Source organism: Arvicola amphibius, chromosome 4, assembly GCF_903992535.2.
Source record: "Arvicola amphibius chromosome 4, mArvAmp1.2, whole genome shotgun sequence".
NCBI lineage: Eukaryota > Metazoa > Chordata > Mammalia > Rodentia > Cricetidae > Arvicola > Arvicola amphibius.
Genome location: NC_052050.1, coordinates 145,511,681 through 145,528,795, shown reverse-complemented (window position 1 = coordinate 145,528,795; position 17,115 = coordinate 145,511,681). Strand labels below are relative to the sequence as shown.

General features: G+C 41.7%; 1 protein-coding gene across 3 annotated transcripts in view; it reads left to right on the top strand.

The window, feature by feature from the left end:
* The window catches only part of Nsd3 (nuclear receptor binding SET domain protein 3), a 104,626-nt gene that overhangs the window by 28,429 nt on the left and 59,082 nt on the right, over positions 1 to 17,115 (top strand). For all 3 annotated transcript variants that reach the window (XM_038324563.2, XM_038324562.2, XM_038324561.2), the window contains exons 2-4: positions 3,300 to 4,018; positions 12,432 to 12,503; positions 13,494 to 13,656. In XM_038324563.2, coding sequence (XP_038180491.1) covers positions 3,344 to 4,018; positions 12,432 to 12,503; positions 13,494 to 13,656 — 910 coding nt within the window. In that variant the 5' untranslated portion in view covers positions 3,300 to 3,343. The remainder of the gene's footprint in view (positions 1 to 3,299; positions 4,019 to 12,431; positions 12,504 to 13,493; positions 13,657 to 17,115) is intronic.

Genomic DNA, 17,115 nt, shown 5'->3' with positions numbered 1-17,115 from the left:
CAGATGAAATAAGAGTGCACATTGGGGGCTGGAGAGATGACTGAGAGGTTACGAGCACGTACTGCTCTTGTGGAGGATCCAAGCTTGGTTCCCAGCACCCATCTGGACAGCTCCAGATGGATCTGGAATGTAATTTCAGCTCCAGGGGATCTGGAAGCTTCTATGGGCACTTGAATCTTATGTATGCACACGAGGTACACACATGCATACATACATACACACACGCATGCATGTACAGACTTTAAAAACATGCTTATAGTACTAGGAATGTAGCTCAGTAGTAGAGCAAGTGCTAGGGTACACAAGGCCTTGGGTGTGACTCCCTCGCACCCTCAGTACTTATTAAAAACCCTCTTGTCATTGCAACTCCCCGTGTAATTATAAGATGGTCATGCCACTTCTCAGTTCAAACTAAAATTTTATAAGTAGGGCTAGAAAAGGGAAAATAAGAAAAATGTCAAAATTCTTTTTTAAAAAAAAGTTTGTTTATTATTATGTATACAACATTCTGCCTCCATGTATGCCCACATGCCAGAAGAGGGTGCCAGATCTCATTACAGATGGTTCTGAGCCACTATGTGGTTGCTGGGAATTGAACTCAGGACCTCTGGAAGAGCAGCCAGTGCTCTTAACCACTGAGCCATCTCTCCAGCCCCAAAATGTCAAAATTCTTAATAGCTTCTGTTTGGTATTAATGAAAAGTATAGAAACTTGAGTCTGATACATGCATCTGAAAACCGTAGACTGATTTGGGACTCATTTGGAAGCTTACATCACCCAAGACAGTGATCACAACTAAAGATACAGTTAATGTGAATATTTAACATGCCTTTAAGTAAAGTCTCAATAGAAAGTCTCTGTTTCCATCTGTGTGTTGCTCTGTGTGTGGTGACAGAGTCAGAAGTCACCCTTCTAGGTTGCTTCTCTGTTACTGTAATGAAAGTCATGACCAAAAGCAGCTTGGTTCTGGAGGGAAGGGTCTGTTTCATCTGATACTTCCAGATCACCATCCCTCTGTGAGGGAAGTTAGGCAGGAACCCTGAGGAATGCTGCTTACTGATTTGCTCCTCATTTCTGCTCCACAGCTGCCTAGTGATGATGGTATTGCTCAGAGTGGGCTGGGTCTTCCTTTATCAGTCAGCTATCAAGGAAATACCCATAGGCTAGTCCGATGGAGGCAGTCCCCCAATGAGACACTCAGATGACTCTGGGCTGTGTCCAAGTTGACAGCTGCAGCCAACTAGGAGAATCTTCTTATGTCTGTTGCTGTGAGCTATGTGTTTTTGTCAAGGATCAAATTGCAAAAATGTCTCTATCCTTGCTCTGTATCCTAAGACATCATTCCTCACACTTCCCAGCACTGTCTGTGACCGGAGTGTGCTAGCTGGGGTACAGATCTGGAGCTGGCTGAGCTGATGCTTACTGTCAGTTGACAGAGTCTGCGTGCGTTCTTTCTTTCTTTCTTTCTTCCTTCCTTCCTTTCTTTCTTTCTTTTTTTCTTTTTCTTTTTAGATGATCTTCATAAATAGCCCTGGCTATCCTGGAACTCACTGTGTAGACCAGGCTGGCCTTGAATTTACAGAGATCTGCCTGCCTCTGCTTCCCCAAGTGCTGGAATTAAAGGTGTATGACACCACATCTGGCCATCATTTGCCTTTCTATTAATTTGTTTGCAGTTTTAAAATGTCTCCAGTTATTCATTTGCTTATAGTAGAACAAACAGCAGCTGTATGAGTGATGGGTGTGGCTCAAAAGGCATATTGTTAGGCTTTGTTTCCCTCTCTGATTTGCCATTCTGAGTTTGATAAGTACTAGACGCTATTGGAACTAAGGTGATAGACACTGTTGATTAGTTACAGAACTGAACTGTTCCATATGCCTCAGAAGCCTGCACAATATTCCAGACAGCTAAAATCAGCTCATCAGAGTTAACACATTAATAGAAACCCGTTTGCTTTGTAAATGAAAATGTGTAAGTAATATATAGACTATTCATTAATCGTTGCTCTTGGCTATGGTCTTGTCAAACTTTTGACAAGACAAGATGGTCTTGTTGCAGATAATTGTCTACATTATAACATCATGTTCAATTACACTGTGGATACTTTGCATAATTATATAATAAATATAATGATAAACTGCAGTGATCTTATAAAGGACTTGTCTCAAGAATCAGCTGGGATGTGTTGTTAAAATACTTATGCTCTGGTCCCCATCCCACACACAGAGAGAGACTTTATTAAACTGGACTCTTCAAGAATACAACACTGACATGTGCATTTCATAATGAGTTCTCCTATACACACCTTTTAAAGCAACTAGGTAATGGCCATGTGTGTAGAGAATCAGACATGTTTACACACTATTAATATGATTATAAATTGACAATAGTACAGTCAGTAGAACAATTTTGCAGTTAGACCTAAAGTTTTTAAATCTGCCTATATGAATAGATTTATAATAGATTTATAATCTGAAGTTTTTTGTTTTGTTTTTCCTTGGGTAAGACTGAGTCTCCTTATATATAGCTCAGTTTGCCTTTCAACTCAGAAATTCTTCTGTCTCTACCTTAAGCTTGGGATGACAGGCATATCATAGTGTACCTGCTGAAGGAGACATTCAAGAGCTGTATATGGTAGTGCATGCCTATAATCCCAGTACTCAGGGGCAGAGATAGGAGGACCATGAATCTGAGGACATCTTAGGCCACATAGTGAGACTCTGCCTCCAAAAGTTTTCTGTAGACATGTTTATATACTAAAAACTTGTAAGAAGCTAATTGATTTATAGTGCATATACAGCTGAACCTATTAAAGGGATACTACAGTTTACTAAACAACCACTTAAAGAATGAAGTATAATACTGGGTGGTGGTAGCCGGCAGGCGGATCTCTGAGATCAAAGCCAGTCTGGACTACAGAACGAGTTCCAGAACAGCCAGTACTGTTGCACCCTATCTCAAAAAACAAAGCAAACAAACAAAAAGTATGAAGTATGTATATATGGAAATTACTTATGCATGCTGAAGCTGTTAGGAAAGTATGCAGGATATTTGTTGGACGTATGGTGTGTTCCTATAATCCTAGTACTGGGAGGATGAGTGAGGAGGCTCCCAGGTTAAGGCTAGCCTGGGCTCCATGGTAGATTGTATCTGTCTTATGTCAGATTATGTAGGTTTAATGTCTGCATATCTGAATGTGAAAAATTATTTTAAAAACATTTGTGTAATTCTTATCAGTTGGTTGACTTCTTGCCTATTAGAATTTTAATACTTTTTAATCTTCCTCTTCTTACTTTAGGCTCGATGAGAGAAAGGGAAAGTTAAGGATGCTGGAGCAGAACAATGGATTTCTCTTTCTCTTTCATGCAAGGGATCATGGGAAACACAATTCAGCAACCACCTCAACTCATTGACTCCGCCAACATCCGCCAGGAGGATGCCTTTGATAACAGCAGTGACATTGTTGAAGATGGTGGCCACACACCCTTCGAAGCTACTTTGCAGCAAGGTTTTCAGTATCCACCTACAGCAGAAGACCTTCCTCCACTCACAAATGGCTACCCACCGTCGATCAGCTTGTATGAAACACAGACCAAATACCCGCCATATAATCAGTATCCCAATGGGTCAGCCAATGGTTTTGGTGCAGTTAGAAACTTTAGCCCCACTGACTATTACCATTCAGAAATTCCAAACACACGACCACATGAAATTCTGGAAAAACCTTCTCCTCCACAGCCACCACCCCCTCCTTTGGTACCACAAACTGTAATTCCAAAGAAGACAGGCTCACCTGAGATTAAACTAAAAATAACCAAAACTATCCAGAATGGCAGGGAATTGTTTGAGTCCTCCCTTTGTGGAGACCTTTTAAATGAAGTACAGGCAAGTGAGCACACAAAGTCAAAGCATGAAAGCAGAAAGGAAAAGAGGAAAAAAAGCAACAAGCACGAGGCTTCCAGATCCGAAGAGCGCAAGTCACACAAAATTCCCAAATTAGAACCAGAGGGACAAAATGTAAGTTGAGACATTTTGTGAGAAGTTTTGTAATCTTTCATGTTTACTGGAAACTGGAAATCTTTTTATGTTTGTTTTTCTCTTCAAGTATATTTCTGGTGAGTTCTTTCCTGTAATCATTAGCAAGGTGCTTGGAAATATTATAATTAGTGAATAAATATTTGGTGAGTATAATGTACATTATTAGCGAAGAGATATTTTAAACATGTTTGACATGAAGAATCTTGTTTCTTTTTCCTTTCTTTTTTTTTTTTTTCTTTTTGTTTTGTTTTGGACAGAGTTGCTCGTTGTAGCCCTGGCTATCCTGGAACCCTCTCTGTAGACAAGGCTAGCCTTAGACACAGACCTGCCTGCTCCACCTCCAACTAGTTTATTTTCTTATCTTGAGAGGCTCAAATATCTTTACTTTCTTATATCAAACTCTTGGTTTTGGAAGATGGAGAAAAAGGGCGAAGAGAAATGGGATTTTGTTTATTTGAGGCCATATTTGCAGGTAGTTTAGATTTAACACTGATTTCCACGTGTTTGCTGCTAACTAAGCTCTTCACAGCTCCCCTGGGGTTGCGGCTGGGAAGTGGAGACCGATGCACAACAGGTGGATCTCTGCGAATTTGAGGCTAGCCTGGTCTACATAGCCAGTTCTAGGCCAGCCAGGATGATATAGTGAGACTGTCTCAAAAATAAAAAAAAATGAAGTTAGATTATTCAAACATGCTGATTAGGACTTTAGGCGAAGGTTTTCTTATTTTATATTTTTATTGATTTTATTGAGCTATACGTTTAGGTGGAGTTTTTATAAAAGCCCATGTGTACTGGTGGATTTTTGTTGTTTATTTGTTTGTTAATTAATTAATTAGGTTTTTAATCTGAAGGCATGAGCCACTATGCCCAGCTCTGTAGATTATTTTACTGTCAGATTTGATTGTGAAGTTTCATGGTAATAAGATAATAATAGTAAGTATGTAATAGATCTGTTCTAACTTGAATGAAGAGTTTGTGATATAAACTACAGATGTTTCCTAGATATGCATTTAGGAAGAAACTAATAAATGCTTATTTTGTGACAGTTATTTGCGTTCATAGTTCATATAGCTGAATAAGTTAATTTATTCTTTGGTTTAAAGAAAGATTACTTTTTGTTAATTGCACATTTCTTGGGTAGCTGGATCCTGTTATTTCATATGACTCAAATGTGATTGATTTCCCTCCCATCCCCGGGGTAAAGGTCACAGTAGGTATTTCACTTATTTTCCTATTTTTCTGTCATTTCCTTACTCATTTAACACATTAACGTTGATTGAATATCATGTGTCTGGCACTGTTCTAAGAATTGAAAGTGTAACTGAACACAAAGCAATGATATCTGTTCACAGGTGCTTACATCTCAGTTCATTCATATGCATATATGTATATGTATGTACACACCATACGCACAGAAGCTTAAAGGATGTCACATGCTATGAAAGAAATAGTAATTAAGAGGAGTCAGAGATACTTAGCTATTCTGGTGTCATAGTTTCACATCTATAAGAACGAAGGCTTTAGAATGAAGTGCTTTCTTTTGGAAAAAAATGTAAGTGTATGGGTGTATGCGTGCATGTATGTCTGTGAACCACATGAATGCAGTGCCTGTGGAGACAGGCAGGACATTGGATTCCTGGAACCGAAGTTACAGTAATGAGCAACCATGTGGGTGGTGGGAATCTAACCCAGGTTCCCTGGAAGAACAGCCATTTCTCCAGCCACCCCAGCCCTTTCTTTCTCTTTCATTGGTTTTTAAATTTAGCATACTATGAAATGCTCTCTAAAATGCTCTGTTTTTAAAGCATGTATTACTTGTGTCTGTGTGTGCATGCACATGTGTCCATGCATGCCATACTCCATGTATGGAGGTCAGAGAATAACTTGGGAGAGAAGGTTGTTCTTTCACATGTTGGTCCCGAGAACTGAACTCAGGTTGTCGGGCTTGGCATCAAATGCCTTTGTCTTCAGAGCTGTGTCACTCCTCCCCTCATTTGTTCATTTGTGTATGCATGTGTGTGCGCACAGGCGCCCGTGGAGGTCGGAAGAGGGCCTCGGATCTCCCCGAGTTAAGGTTGAGCCAAAGGGGCGGTGGTGGCGCACGCCTTTAATCCCAGCATTCAGGAGGCAGAAGCAAGCATCTCTGTGAGTTCAAGGCCATCCTGGCCTACAAAGCGAGTTCCAGGACAGCCAGGACTATTTGAAACCCTGTCTCAAAAGAGAAAAAAGAAAGAAAGAAAAAAGAGTTACAAGCTGGTGTGATCTACTTACTGTGGTTATTGATAATTGAACTTGTGTTCTCTGGGAGAACAGCAAATGTTCTTAACCACTGAGCCATCTCATGAGCCCCTCCATGAGTTCTTGATGTTATTTAACAAATACCCCATATAACTACCTTCCTTATGTCTGATTGGCTTTCTATTGAGTGAGTGAATAAATGGGGTTGTGCACTCCAGGCGCTCACTACAGCCTTTCTCTACTCCAGCTTTGCACAGGGTGGGCCCGTGAGTAACTAGCAGCATTCTCAACATTGTAACATTTCTTGTCTCAACCTAGACCTATAATGAAGAGAGTCACAAAAATTGAGATCTGAATTTGGCCTTTTTTTTTTTTTTTTTGCATTTTTGGAGACAGGGTTTTGCTGTATAACAGGTCTAGCTACCCTGCAACTCACTTTGTAGACCATTATGGCCTTGAACTCAGAGATCCACCTGCCTCTGCCTCCCAAGTGCTGGAATTAAAGGCATGTGCCACTACCGCCTGGCTGGATTTGGCCTTTAGTTTCCTACTTTCTGAGAACTGCTGTGCTGGCCTGTCTTACTTTTGCTATAAAGAATCTGGCAAGGATGGTAATATTCAACTGCATTTATTAGGCTACACTTTTTGATGAAGTTTGTTAGAAACATATCCATGGTGCATGCCTGTAATCCCAGCACTTGGGAAGTAGAAGCAGGAGGATCACAAGTTCAGAGTTATCCTTGGCTATAATGAGTATGAGGTTAGCCTGGGCTATATGCAATCCTGTCTCAAAAAACTAACAGAACAACAAAAACCAACACAAGCAAAAAGTACATGAAAACCCCTAATAGAAAAAGAGCTGGGAGTCATTAGAAGCAAGATTAAACAGTCTATTTAGTTGGTTTTTTTTTTTTTTCTGGTTTTCCAAGACAGGGTTTCACTATAGCTTTTGAGTCTGTCGGACTGGCCTCGAACTCACAGAGATCCACCTGCCTATGCGTCCCAAGTGCTGGGATTAATGGCATGTGCCACCACCACCTGACCCATTTAGTTCTTGAACTTGCATTCTGCTTTTTTAGCATTTAGGAGCCATATATGGTAAAGCATGTCTAAAATCACAGCACTTACCTTCAGGCAGGAGCATTCGCAGAGCCTGGGGAGTTGTGGCGATGGAAGAAGAGTGGGTGCAGGCGTTAATAAACGCCCTTTGCTCTTGAGAAACCTTCCTTTGTGCACACTTAGAAAACAACAGCATAAGCTGTGCTACTCAGTGTAAGGAAAAGGCTTACTCTATCCCCTGTAAGTTCTTTTCTTTGTTTATATGTATGTGTGTGTGTGGTCTCTGTGTGTAGTATATGTACATATGTGTGTGCAAATGCATGTGTCTGTGTGATGCATGTAGGGGCGATAGGAGGCTCAAGGAGAATGCTGGGTGTCCACCTCATCACGTCTACCTGCTCCCTTGGATAGGGTCTCACTGCTCCTGGAGCTGTTTAGGCAGCAAGGTCCAGCAATTCTCCTGACTCCATTGCTCACAGTGTTGAGGTTACAGGTGTGTCATGCTTGACTGTTTTTTATGTAAATGCTGGGATCTGAACTAAAGTTCTTACGTTTGCGCGGGAAGTTATTGTGTCTACTAAGCCACATATCCAGCCCACTTTTATCTCATTATTGATGTGAACATTCGTTTTTTGTTCTTTTGGAGAATATGATTTTATTTATATCTTTGAAATTTATTTAGCTAATGTTATTAGAGCTTAAATTCTACCAGAATTTGCTTTTTTTTTTTTTTGGTTTCTTGAGACAGGGTTTCTCTGTAGCTTTGGAGCCTGTCCTGGAACTCACTCTGTAGACCAGGGTGGCCTGGAACTCAGAGATCCGCCTGTCTCTTCCTCCCTAGTGCTGAGATTAAAGGCGTGCGCCACCACCACCCGGGAAATTTGCATTTTATTTATTTACTTATATGTTTTGTGTGTGTGTGCACATGTGCACACGCACGTGCTTGTGTCTCAATTCCATGTTTTAGCTATTTGGAATAATAGTGATATGAGCATAGCTGTAGATACAGCTCTAAAGATTCTTTCTGTAAGTGGAATTACTAGATCAGGGAGGAATTCTGTGGGTTTTTGTTTTGTTTTCTTTTTCTGTTTGCTTTTTCAAGATAGGGTTTCTCTGTGTGGCCTTGGCTGTCCTTGAACTCACTCTGTAGACCAGGCTGGCCTCAAGCTCAGAGATCTGCCTGCTCTGCCTCCTGAGTGCTGGGAATAAGGGCATGTGCCACCTGTCCTCTTTTTCCTCTTTGCCTGTGCTCCTGGCAGCACCACAGAAGCATCTAACAGAGACTTGGACCTGGATTACTGTAGTGTTCTCCTTAAGCATCTGCTTCCCTCCTGCTTCCTTCCAGAATGCTCTCTGCATGGCAACCAACAGCATCTTCTAAACAAAACACGATTTACTGCATGTCTCCGTAAGCCTCCTCAGTGGCTCTTCATTGCCCTTGAGTTAAAATATACTTTGTCGTGGTTCACAAGGCTCTTGTACTCTCATCTCTTAGCTTCTCTCTTCTTTGGGTCAGTGGGTCAGTAGGTGTGACTTTTTTTTAAAAAAAGAAATTACCTAATTAATTAATTATGTTAGTGTATATAGGTGTTTGCCTCATGCATGTCTGCACTATGTCTGTGCCTGGTACTTGCAGAGATCAGAGAAGGGTTTCGATCCCCTGGAATTGAAATTACAGACATTTATAAACTGCCATGTGGGTGTTACACATAAAACCCCAGAAGAGTATCCAGTGCTCTTGACCACTGAGCCATCTCTCCAGCCCCTTACAGAGCCAGGGTAGTGGCTCACACCTTTAATCCCAGTGCTCAGGAGGCAGAGGCAGGTGGATCTCTATGAGTTTGAGGCCAGCCTGGTCTATTAACACAGAGAAATCCTGTCTCGTAACCACCGCTTCCCCACCAAAAAAATCTGCCTTTTAACTTTGAGCACGTCATACGTGCTGTCTTTTGGATACTGTTCTGCTGTGCAGAGACACCAGGACCAAGGCAGCTCATAAAAGAAAGCATTTAATTGGGGGCTTGCTTACAGTTTCAGAGGGTGAGTACATGATTATTGTGGTGGAGAGCAGACAGGATGGCTCTGGGGAAATAGCTGAGAATTTTGTATCCTGATCATCAGGCAGCAGGCAGAAAGAGACGCTAGACCTAGTGTGGGCCTTTGAAACCTCACCGCCTACCCCTAGCTACACACTTCCTCCAGCAAGGCCCCACCTACTCCGACAAGGCCACTCTTCTAATCTTTCTCAAAAGGTTCACAAACTAGAAACCACGTTTTCAAACTTGAGCCTATGGGAGCTGCTTCTTTTCAAACCACTGAACCTGCTTGCTTCTTCCTGTTGTTTTCTTTCTCTTCCTTTTACTATGCCAGCTCCTCTTCCTTTGATTCTCAGATTATAACTTTCTCAGAGAGGCCTTGAGGTCAGAGCCATGTCTGTTTATAAGCGTATGTCTTCGTTTAAGCTATATGAATTCTATCCTCTGAAAAGAAAGTTAAAAAAGAAAAAGAAAATCTTTTGCCAGGCATGGTATTGCACATCTTTAATTATAGTACTTGGGAGGCAGAGGCAGTTGGTTCTCTGAATTTAAGGCCATCTTGGTCTACATAGTACATTCCAGGACAGCCAGGGCTACACAGAGAGACTAAAATAGACAGGCAAATAAGAATAAACCTTTTACTTTACAGAATCTGTCTGTCTGTCTGTCTGTCTGTCTGTCTGTCTGTCTGTCTGTCTTTAGGGCATAGTCTCATTAGCCCAAGGTGGCCTGCCTCTGTCTCCTGAGAAAATTTACTTTTTCCAGAAAAAGCAAACAATACAAAAGTATAGATTTTCTGTTAGCACTTCCCTAATCTCGTCAAGACAGATAATTACTGTTACATGTTTGTCTTATGTTGTATCAGATCTTTTCAAGGTGCATACTGATTTTTTATTTTTAGGAAAAAAATTGGAGATGTTGATAGATGTGTGGATTGCTGTGTGAATTAATACTATAATTATCATTCCTCTGGTTAAATTTCTTCTTTTGTGTGTGTGTGTGTTTCTGTAGGATTTGTTCCTGAAATGTAATTTCTGAATTGAAGGGTAAACATATTTTAGACATTGGTAGCTAGTTCCAAATTGCCTTGTAGAAATTGTTTTCTTTGAGCCTGTAGGGAATGAGCCCAGTGCCTCATACATGCTCTGGCAAGAACTCTGTATAGGACTACATCCTCTAACCTGCCTGTAACATGTTTTATGTGTGTTTATGTAGGGGGTCAGAGTACAGCTTTTGGTAGTCAGTTCTATACTATCTCCCCACCCCTTGTTTTTTTTAAAGACAAAATTTCTGTTACTCTGCTGGCCTCAGCTCAAGATGTCCTCCTGCCTCAGCTCCCAAGTATCTGTGTTAGAAGTGCACCACACTGGACCCAGCTTAGACATTTACTTTAGAAGTCCCTTGTTTGTTTGTTTGTGGTGGTGGTGGTGGTGGTGGTGGTGGTGGTGGTGGTGGTGGTGTGTGTGTGTGTATACCATGGTGCACAAGCAGAGGGCAGTGAACAGTCAGAAGGAGTCAAGGCTCTCCTCCACCATATGGGTTCCAGGTATTGAACTCAGGTTGTCAGGTGTGGTGGCAAATACCTTTACAATCCTGCTAACCAAAAGTTCACTATTCCAAAAAAATTATATTTATTTTTTATGTTCATCAGTGTTTTGCCTGCATGTATGTCTGTGTATCATGTGCATTCTTGGTGGTTCTAAAGGTCAGAAAAAGGCATTGGATCCCCAGAAACTGGAGTTGTGGCTGCTGTGAGCCTCAATATGGGTGCTAGAAACCCAGCCCAAGTCCTCTGCAAGAGCAGCCAGTGTTTTTAACCAAAGAACCATATTTCTAGTCTTCCAAAGTTCACTTTAAAAAGAATGTACTTGTATGGCTCCTGATTTAAAAAGTAATATAATAGTTTATACATTGAAACTTTTAGGTTTATTTTAAATTAATATTTTAGTTAATGTACAAAATAATAGGTTGCATTATGACATTTTCATGTTGTTCCTCACTCAGACTTGCCTAAGTACCACCCTTCCGTGATACCCCACTCCTGTCTGCTAGTCTCCTTTCTCCCCACAAATGCCTGTCTTCTGCTTTCATGTTACATGCATATGTGTGCATATACAAGTGTGTGTATATAATGTATATATATTGTATATAATATAGTATATATAGATAGGTAGATGATGTATATGTTACCTTATACCATAATTTAACCAATTTTATCTTTATATAAGTACATTTTAAAAAAGACTTACTCGTATATTGAATTATGCTTATGCACATAAGTGCCTTCAGAGGTCAGAGGCCATGGCTCCCCTAGAGCCTGAGTTATAGGCAGCTGTGAGCCTTCAGACGTGGGTGCTGGGAATTGCAGATGCTCCTAACTGCTGAAGTGCCTGCAGCCCCATCTAGGTTGTCTCACCGTGGTGTTTTTGTAAGCAAGATGCTTTGCACATCTTCACACTTAGCAGTGTTTTTCCTCAGTGCCTTTTCAGAAACAATTCTAGAAAAATATTCTGGATGAGAGTCTGAAAATATAAGGCTCTCCCTCCATTTTACCAAAGTACTTTCCAGAAAAATTCCAGATTAGACTTTGTGAGTAGTTTCAGTGCCCCCCTTTCCTTCAATCTGTTACATTTAAAAAAGAAAACCAGACTGGTGAGATCTGACTGGGTAAAGGTCCCTTTCGAGTAAGCCTGGTGGTCTGTGTCCAGGCCCTGAGTGGATCCCAGGTTGTCTTCTTACCTCTGTATACACATCAGATGGAGTCACTGGGTTGGGAGTAGGTGGGAGAAGAAATTAAATTTAAAAAAAAAGAAAAAGCCATTTTGCTTAGAGCAGTGTTGTTTAGATGATCAAGTAAGAGATAAGAGTTCTAACTGTGGTTTAGAATGGAAAGTGAATGTCAGCGCCCCACGTCACGTACTGCATAAATAATCTCACTCCTCACCGTCAGTAGTGCACGTCCTGTGTGCATTATCATTCAGTTTTCTTTGATTCTTCTCATTCATCACAGGTCCTAGTTTACTGCCTCTTTATTCTGTCCCCTACATTTTTCTGCCTAGAGACCAAATGAGAGAGTGGATACTGCACCAGAAAAGCCAAGAGAAGAGCCAGTGCTCAAAGAGGCCGTCCCGGTGAGTGGCTTGTTGAATACAGTGACCAGGTACGATGTCAGAAAAAGATGACAGGGCTGGAGAGATGGCTTAGCAATTATGAGCTCTGGCTGCTCTTCCACAGGACCCAGGTTCAATTCCCAGCACCCACATGGTGGCTGCAGTTCCAGAGGATCCAACACTCTCTTCTGACCTCCGGAGGCATTAAGCACACATGTTACACATAAGCATATGTTACTCATATGCAGGCAAAATATTCATGCACATGAAGTAAAAAACTTAAAACAACAGCAGACGAGGCGACAGCATGGTGACGTTTCTTCGCAGTGTGTCATTACAGCTCCATGCCCATCTTTGTGTCAGAGATTGCACTGGGAAAACCTTGAGCTTTTAAGGAATAGGTAGTTTCTAAATTTCTACGAATTATTTTCCTTATTAAAGCCATGATCATTTTGTTTTCATTGGACTCTCAGGATGCTTCGTCATTAATCTGGCAACAGAAACCAGTACTCCTGTTCTCAGTATTTGGAATGGACTTACTATTTTTTATTCATTCTTTTTTTTTTTTACTAGTTGTAGATAACTGACATCAAAGAAGAATATAATTGAAGATAGTTTTTATACTGTAGGCACTTTGTGTGTGTTCATGTGTGTGAGCATGGTCGGCAGCTTGGAGGTCAGAAGACAGTTGTATGTGTCCTTCCACCTTGTTGCAGATAGGGTTTCTTTGTTGTTTATCCCTGTGTTTGCCAGGCTGTCTGGCCCATGAGCCCTTTCATCCCCTTAGGAATCCTGGGATGAGGATGCATGCTAGCACACCTGCTTTATGTGGGTTCTGCTCCTCATGCTAAAGTGACAAGCACTTTACCCACCGAGCCATCTCCCCAGCTCCTGTAAGCACTTGGAATGTACTTTATACATAGTTTTTTCCCTCCCTTCCTTTCTTCCTCCCTCCTTCCCTCCCCCCTCTTTCTTTCTCTTCTGATGGAGTTTTGTTACCTTTTCCTGTAGGTTCAGCCAATACTGTCTTCTGTTCCAACAACAGAAGTGTCCACTGGTGTTAAGTTCCAGGTTGGTGATCTTGTTTGGTCCAAGGTGGGAACCTATCCTTGGTGGCCTTGTATGGTTTCAAGTGACCCCCAGCTTGAGGTCCATACCAAAATTAATACAAGAGGTAAGAAAAGTAATAAATAGATAACAAGTTCACAATAAAGAAAAGTGACTATTCAGTGTTGTATGTGAATGTAAGAATATGTGATTATCTGACATAAAATATGTATCTTTATCGGATTTTTGTGTATTATTGTTATGTGTTTTTGATACAGGGTCTTATACTGTAGCCAAGGCTGGCTTTGACCATCTAACAACCCTCCTGTCTCTGCTCCTTAGGGTTTTCTCATTTTTTAATGACAAATGAAATAATTATGGTTGTTTTATATTGGCAGAGAACTTCTGTAACCGATGTCTTTATTTTCTTACTGTGTAGCCCTGCCTAGTCAGGAACTGGCTGTGTAGTTCAGGCTGGTCCTGCAACTGAGAGAGAGAGAGAGAGAGAGAGAGAGAGAGAGAGAGAGAGAGAGAGAGAGAGAGAGAGAGAGAGAGAGAGAGAGAAAGAAAGAGAGAGAGATGCCTACACCTTCTGAGTGCTAGGAAAGCAATATGTCATTATACCCAGCCCTTATAATAACTGTTAAAAAAGTTTTTTACATATGCATGTGTGTATGTTTATGTTTGTATGTGTTGGTGCCACAGAGACCAGAGGAAGGCATCAGATCCCCAGGACTAGGGATTAAAGCGAGGGCTTTGCACACATTAGGTGAGCATTCTACTATGCAGTTTTAATACCCCTTGTTGTTTTGTTGTTGTAGATTTACTTTTGTTTTCAATAATGCATGTGTATTGGGACCTGTGCACCATGTACCCACAGAGGCCAGGAGAGGGTGTTATAGGCAGTTGAGAGCTGCCTGGTGCAGGTGCAGGGAAGCAAACCTGGGTCCTCTGTAAGAGCATTATCTACCTTTAACCGTCTCTCCAGCCTCCTCAGCCACAGACTTTTTAATTTATTAAAAAAATTTTTTTTGGCCAACAGAGAGGTGAACCTACCTGAGGGATTATCTTAATTGTGTTAGCTGATGTGAGAAAAAATATGTGTAGTGTCAGTTTCCTGAGCATGGTTTCCATGATACATGGAAAAAGTTTAGAAAACCAGCCAGTGGTGTTCTTCAGTGGGTAAGGGCCTTTCCTGCCAAGCCTACGAACGTGAGTTAGATCTTTAGAATCCATTTGGTGGAAGGATAGAACCAGCTTTCTGGAAGGAGAAAACTGAAAAGATGTCCTCTGACCTCTGTGCTACCTGCTACCCAGTGATGAATAAATGAATGAATGTTTTGTTTAGTTTCTTTTAAAAAAAGTCAAAGTGGAGCGTGGTGTGGTACATCCTTTTAATCCCAGCAGTATGGAAACAGATGTAGGCAGACCTCTCTAGTGACTTCCAGTTTACAGAGCTACATAGCAAGACTCTGCCTCAAAAATAAGTAAATAAATAAACCCAAAACAGAAATAGAGAATGTGAACCAAGCACTAGCATGCTAATGCTCCCGCTTCTGTTCTTGGCTGTGGCTGCAGTGTGAGCAGTTCTCCAAAGCCTGCTGCTCTGACTTCCCTGCTCTGTTGGGCTGTAGCCTGCAATTGGGAGCCAAAATAGCCCTCATTAAATTGTCCAGGCTGGCCTTGGGCTCACTGCGTAGTCCAGGCTGGCCTTGAGCTCACTGTGCAGTCCAGGCTGGCCTTGAGTTCACTGTGCAGTCCAGGCTGGCCTTGAGCTCACTGTGCAGTCCAGGCTGGCCTTGAGCTCACTGCGTAGTCCAGGCTGGCCTTGAGCTCACTGCGCAGTCCAGGCTGGCCTTGAGCTCACTATGCAGTCCAGGCTGGCCTTGAGCTCACTTGCAGTCCAGGCTGGCCTTGAGCTCACTGTGCAGTCCAGGCTGGCCTTGAGCTCACTTGTAGTCCAGGCTGGCCTTGAGCTCACTGTGCAGTCCAGGCTGGCCTTGAGCTCACTATGCAGTCCAGGCTGGCCTTGAGCTCACTTGCAGTCCAGGCTGGCCTTGAGCTCACTGTGCAGTCCAGGCTGGCCTTGAGCTCACTATGCAGTCCAGGCTGGCCTTGAGCTCACTGTGCAGTCCAGGCTGGCCTTGAGCTCACTGTGCAGTCCAGGCTGGCCTTGAGCTCACTGTGCAGTCCAGGCTGGCCTTGAGCTCACTGTGCAGTCCAGGCTGGCCTTGAGCTCACTGTGCAGTCCAGGCTGGCCTTGAGCTCACTGTGCAGTCCAGGCTGGCCTTGAGCTCACTGTGCAGTCTAGGCAGGCTTTTGAACTTGTCTTTTCACCTCAGCCTTCTCAGTAGCTAGGATTACAGGTCTGAGGCATCAACCCTAGCTCCTGGGTTTGTTTGTAATTTCTTTCTTGCTTCCTTGTTTTAAAGACTCCAGTCTTACTGGCTTTCCTATTTCATTTAAAAATGAAAGCATATTAACAAGTGATTGGATATTTTATATGAGTTTAATGTATAGGCTAAGCCTTTTTTTTGAACTATGCTGTATGTTTTATTTTGTTTTGATCCAGGGTCTCATTCTGTAGAGTTCAGGCAGTTCCCAAGCGTATTATCCTTCTCCTCCTAATTCTGAGTTCAGGGATTATAGGTTTCTCTCACCATGCCTAATGTGGTTGATCATCAGCTCACTATGGATTCCTTTGGGAATCATTGCCACCCAAACAAGCACTTTTCATATTGAATTTCACTCTGTGCTTTACTCTCTTCTGTTTTACTGATACCTCTGAATACACTGGGAAGGCCTGTGTATTCGCTAGGACATAGGACTATAACTGTGCCTACTTATAATATATAATCTTAGTTCACAATGTTCAGATTAATAAAAGTTATATTCTGGGTGTATTTTATCCAAACATGATATTTGGTTTTGACCAAAACATGATGTGTAATAGATTTCTAAGATTCTCCCACCTGGAAGTTCTTAGTTCAAAGAAATTTTGGCTTATAACTTAATTTCAGGGTACTTGCTTTATAACTCTGCTTTGCCATGTGTTGAATTCTTCATTATTTGTGACAATTTTGCATCTTATTCTTTTGACATTAAACTTCCTTCTTGATTCCTGTTCACTATTAATGAGAAGAAAAAAGTGTCTGTTTAAACCTAGCAAATCAGACTTGTGGGTTTTACCCTATTGGTGACGCTTAACCAAGACTCTGCCTAAGTATAATAGGTAGTGTGGCTTACCATCTTCCATTTTGGCAGTTTGTGCCGATTAAAGTCTGGGAGAGTAGAAGTGGGGCAGGAATGAAAAAAAATCAGCATTGTTGTTTGTCTAGTTGTGTGCAAGGTACTGTATTAGGTGGTTCTGCGGTGTATTTTCTTAAGAATTTTGGTTTGTCTGTTTTGGAGGCATGATCTCATGTAGCCTAGATTGGCCTCAAACTTGCTATGTAGCTGAGGATGATATAAAACTTCTGATTCTCTTGCCTCTACCTTCTGCTGGGATTAAAGTCATTTGCCACTGCACCTGCTTTAGTGGGCACTGGGAATGGACTCGGGGTTCTTTGCATGCCAGGCAGACACT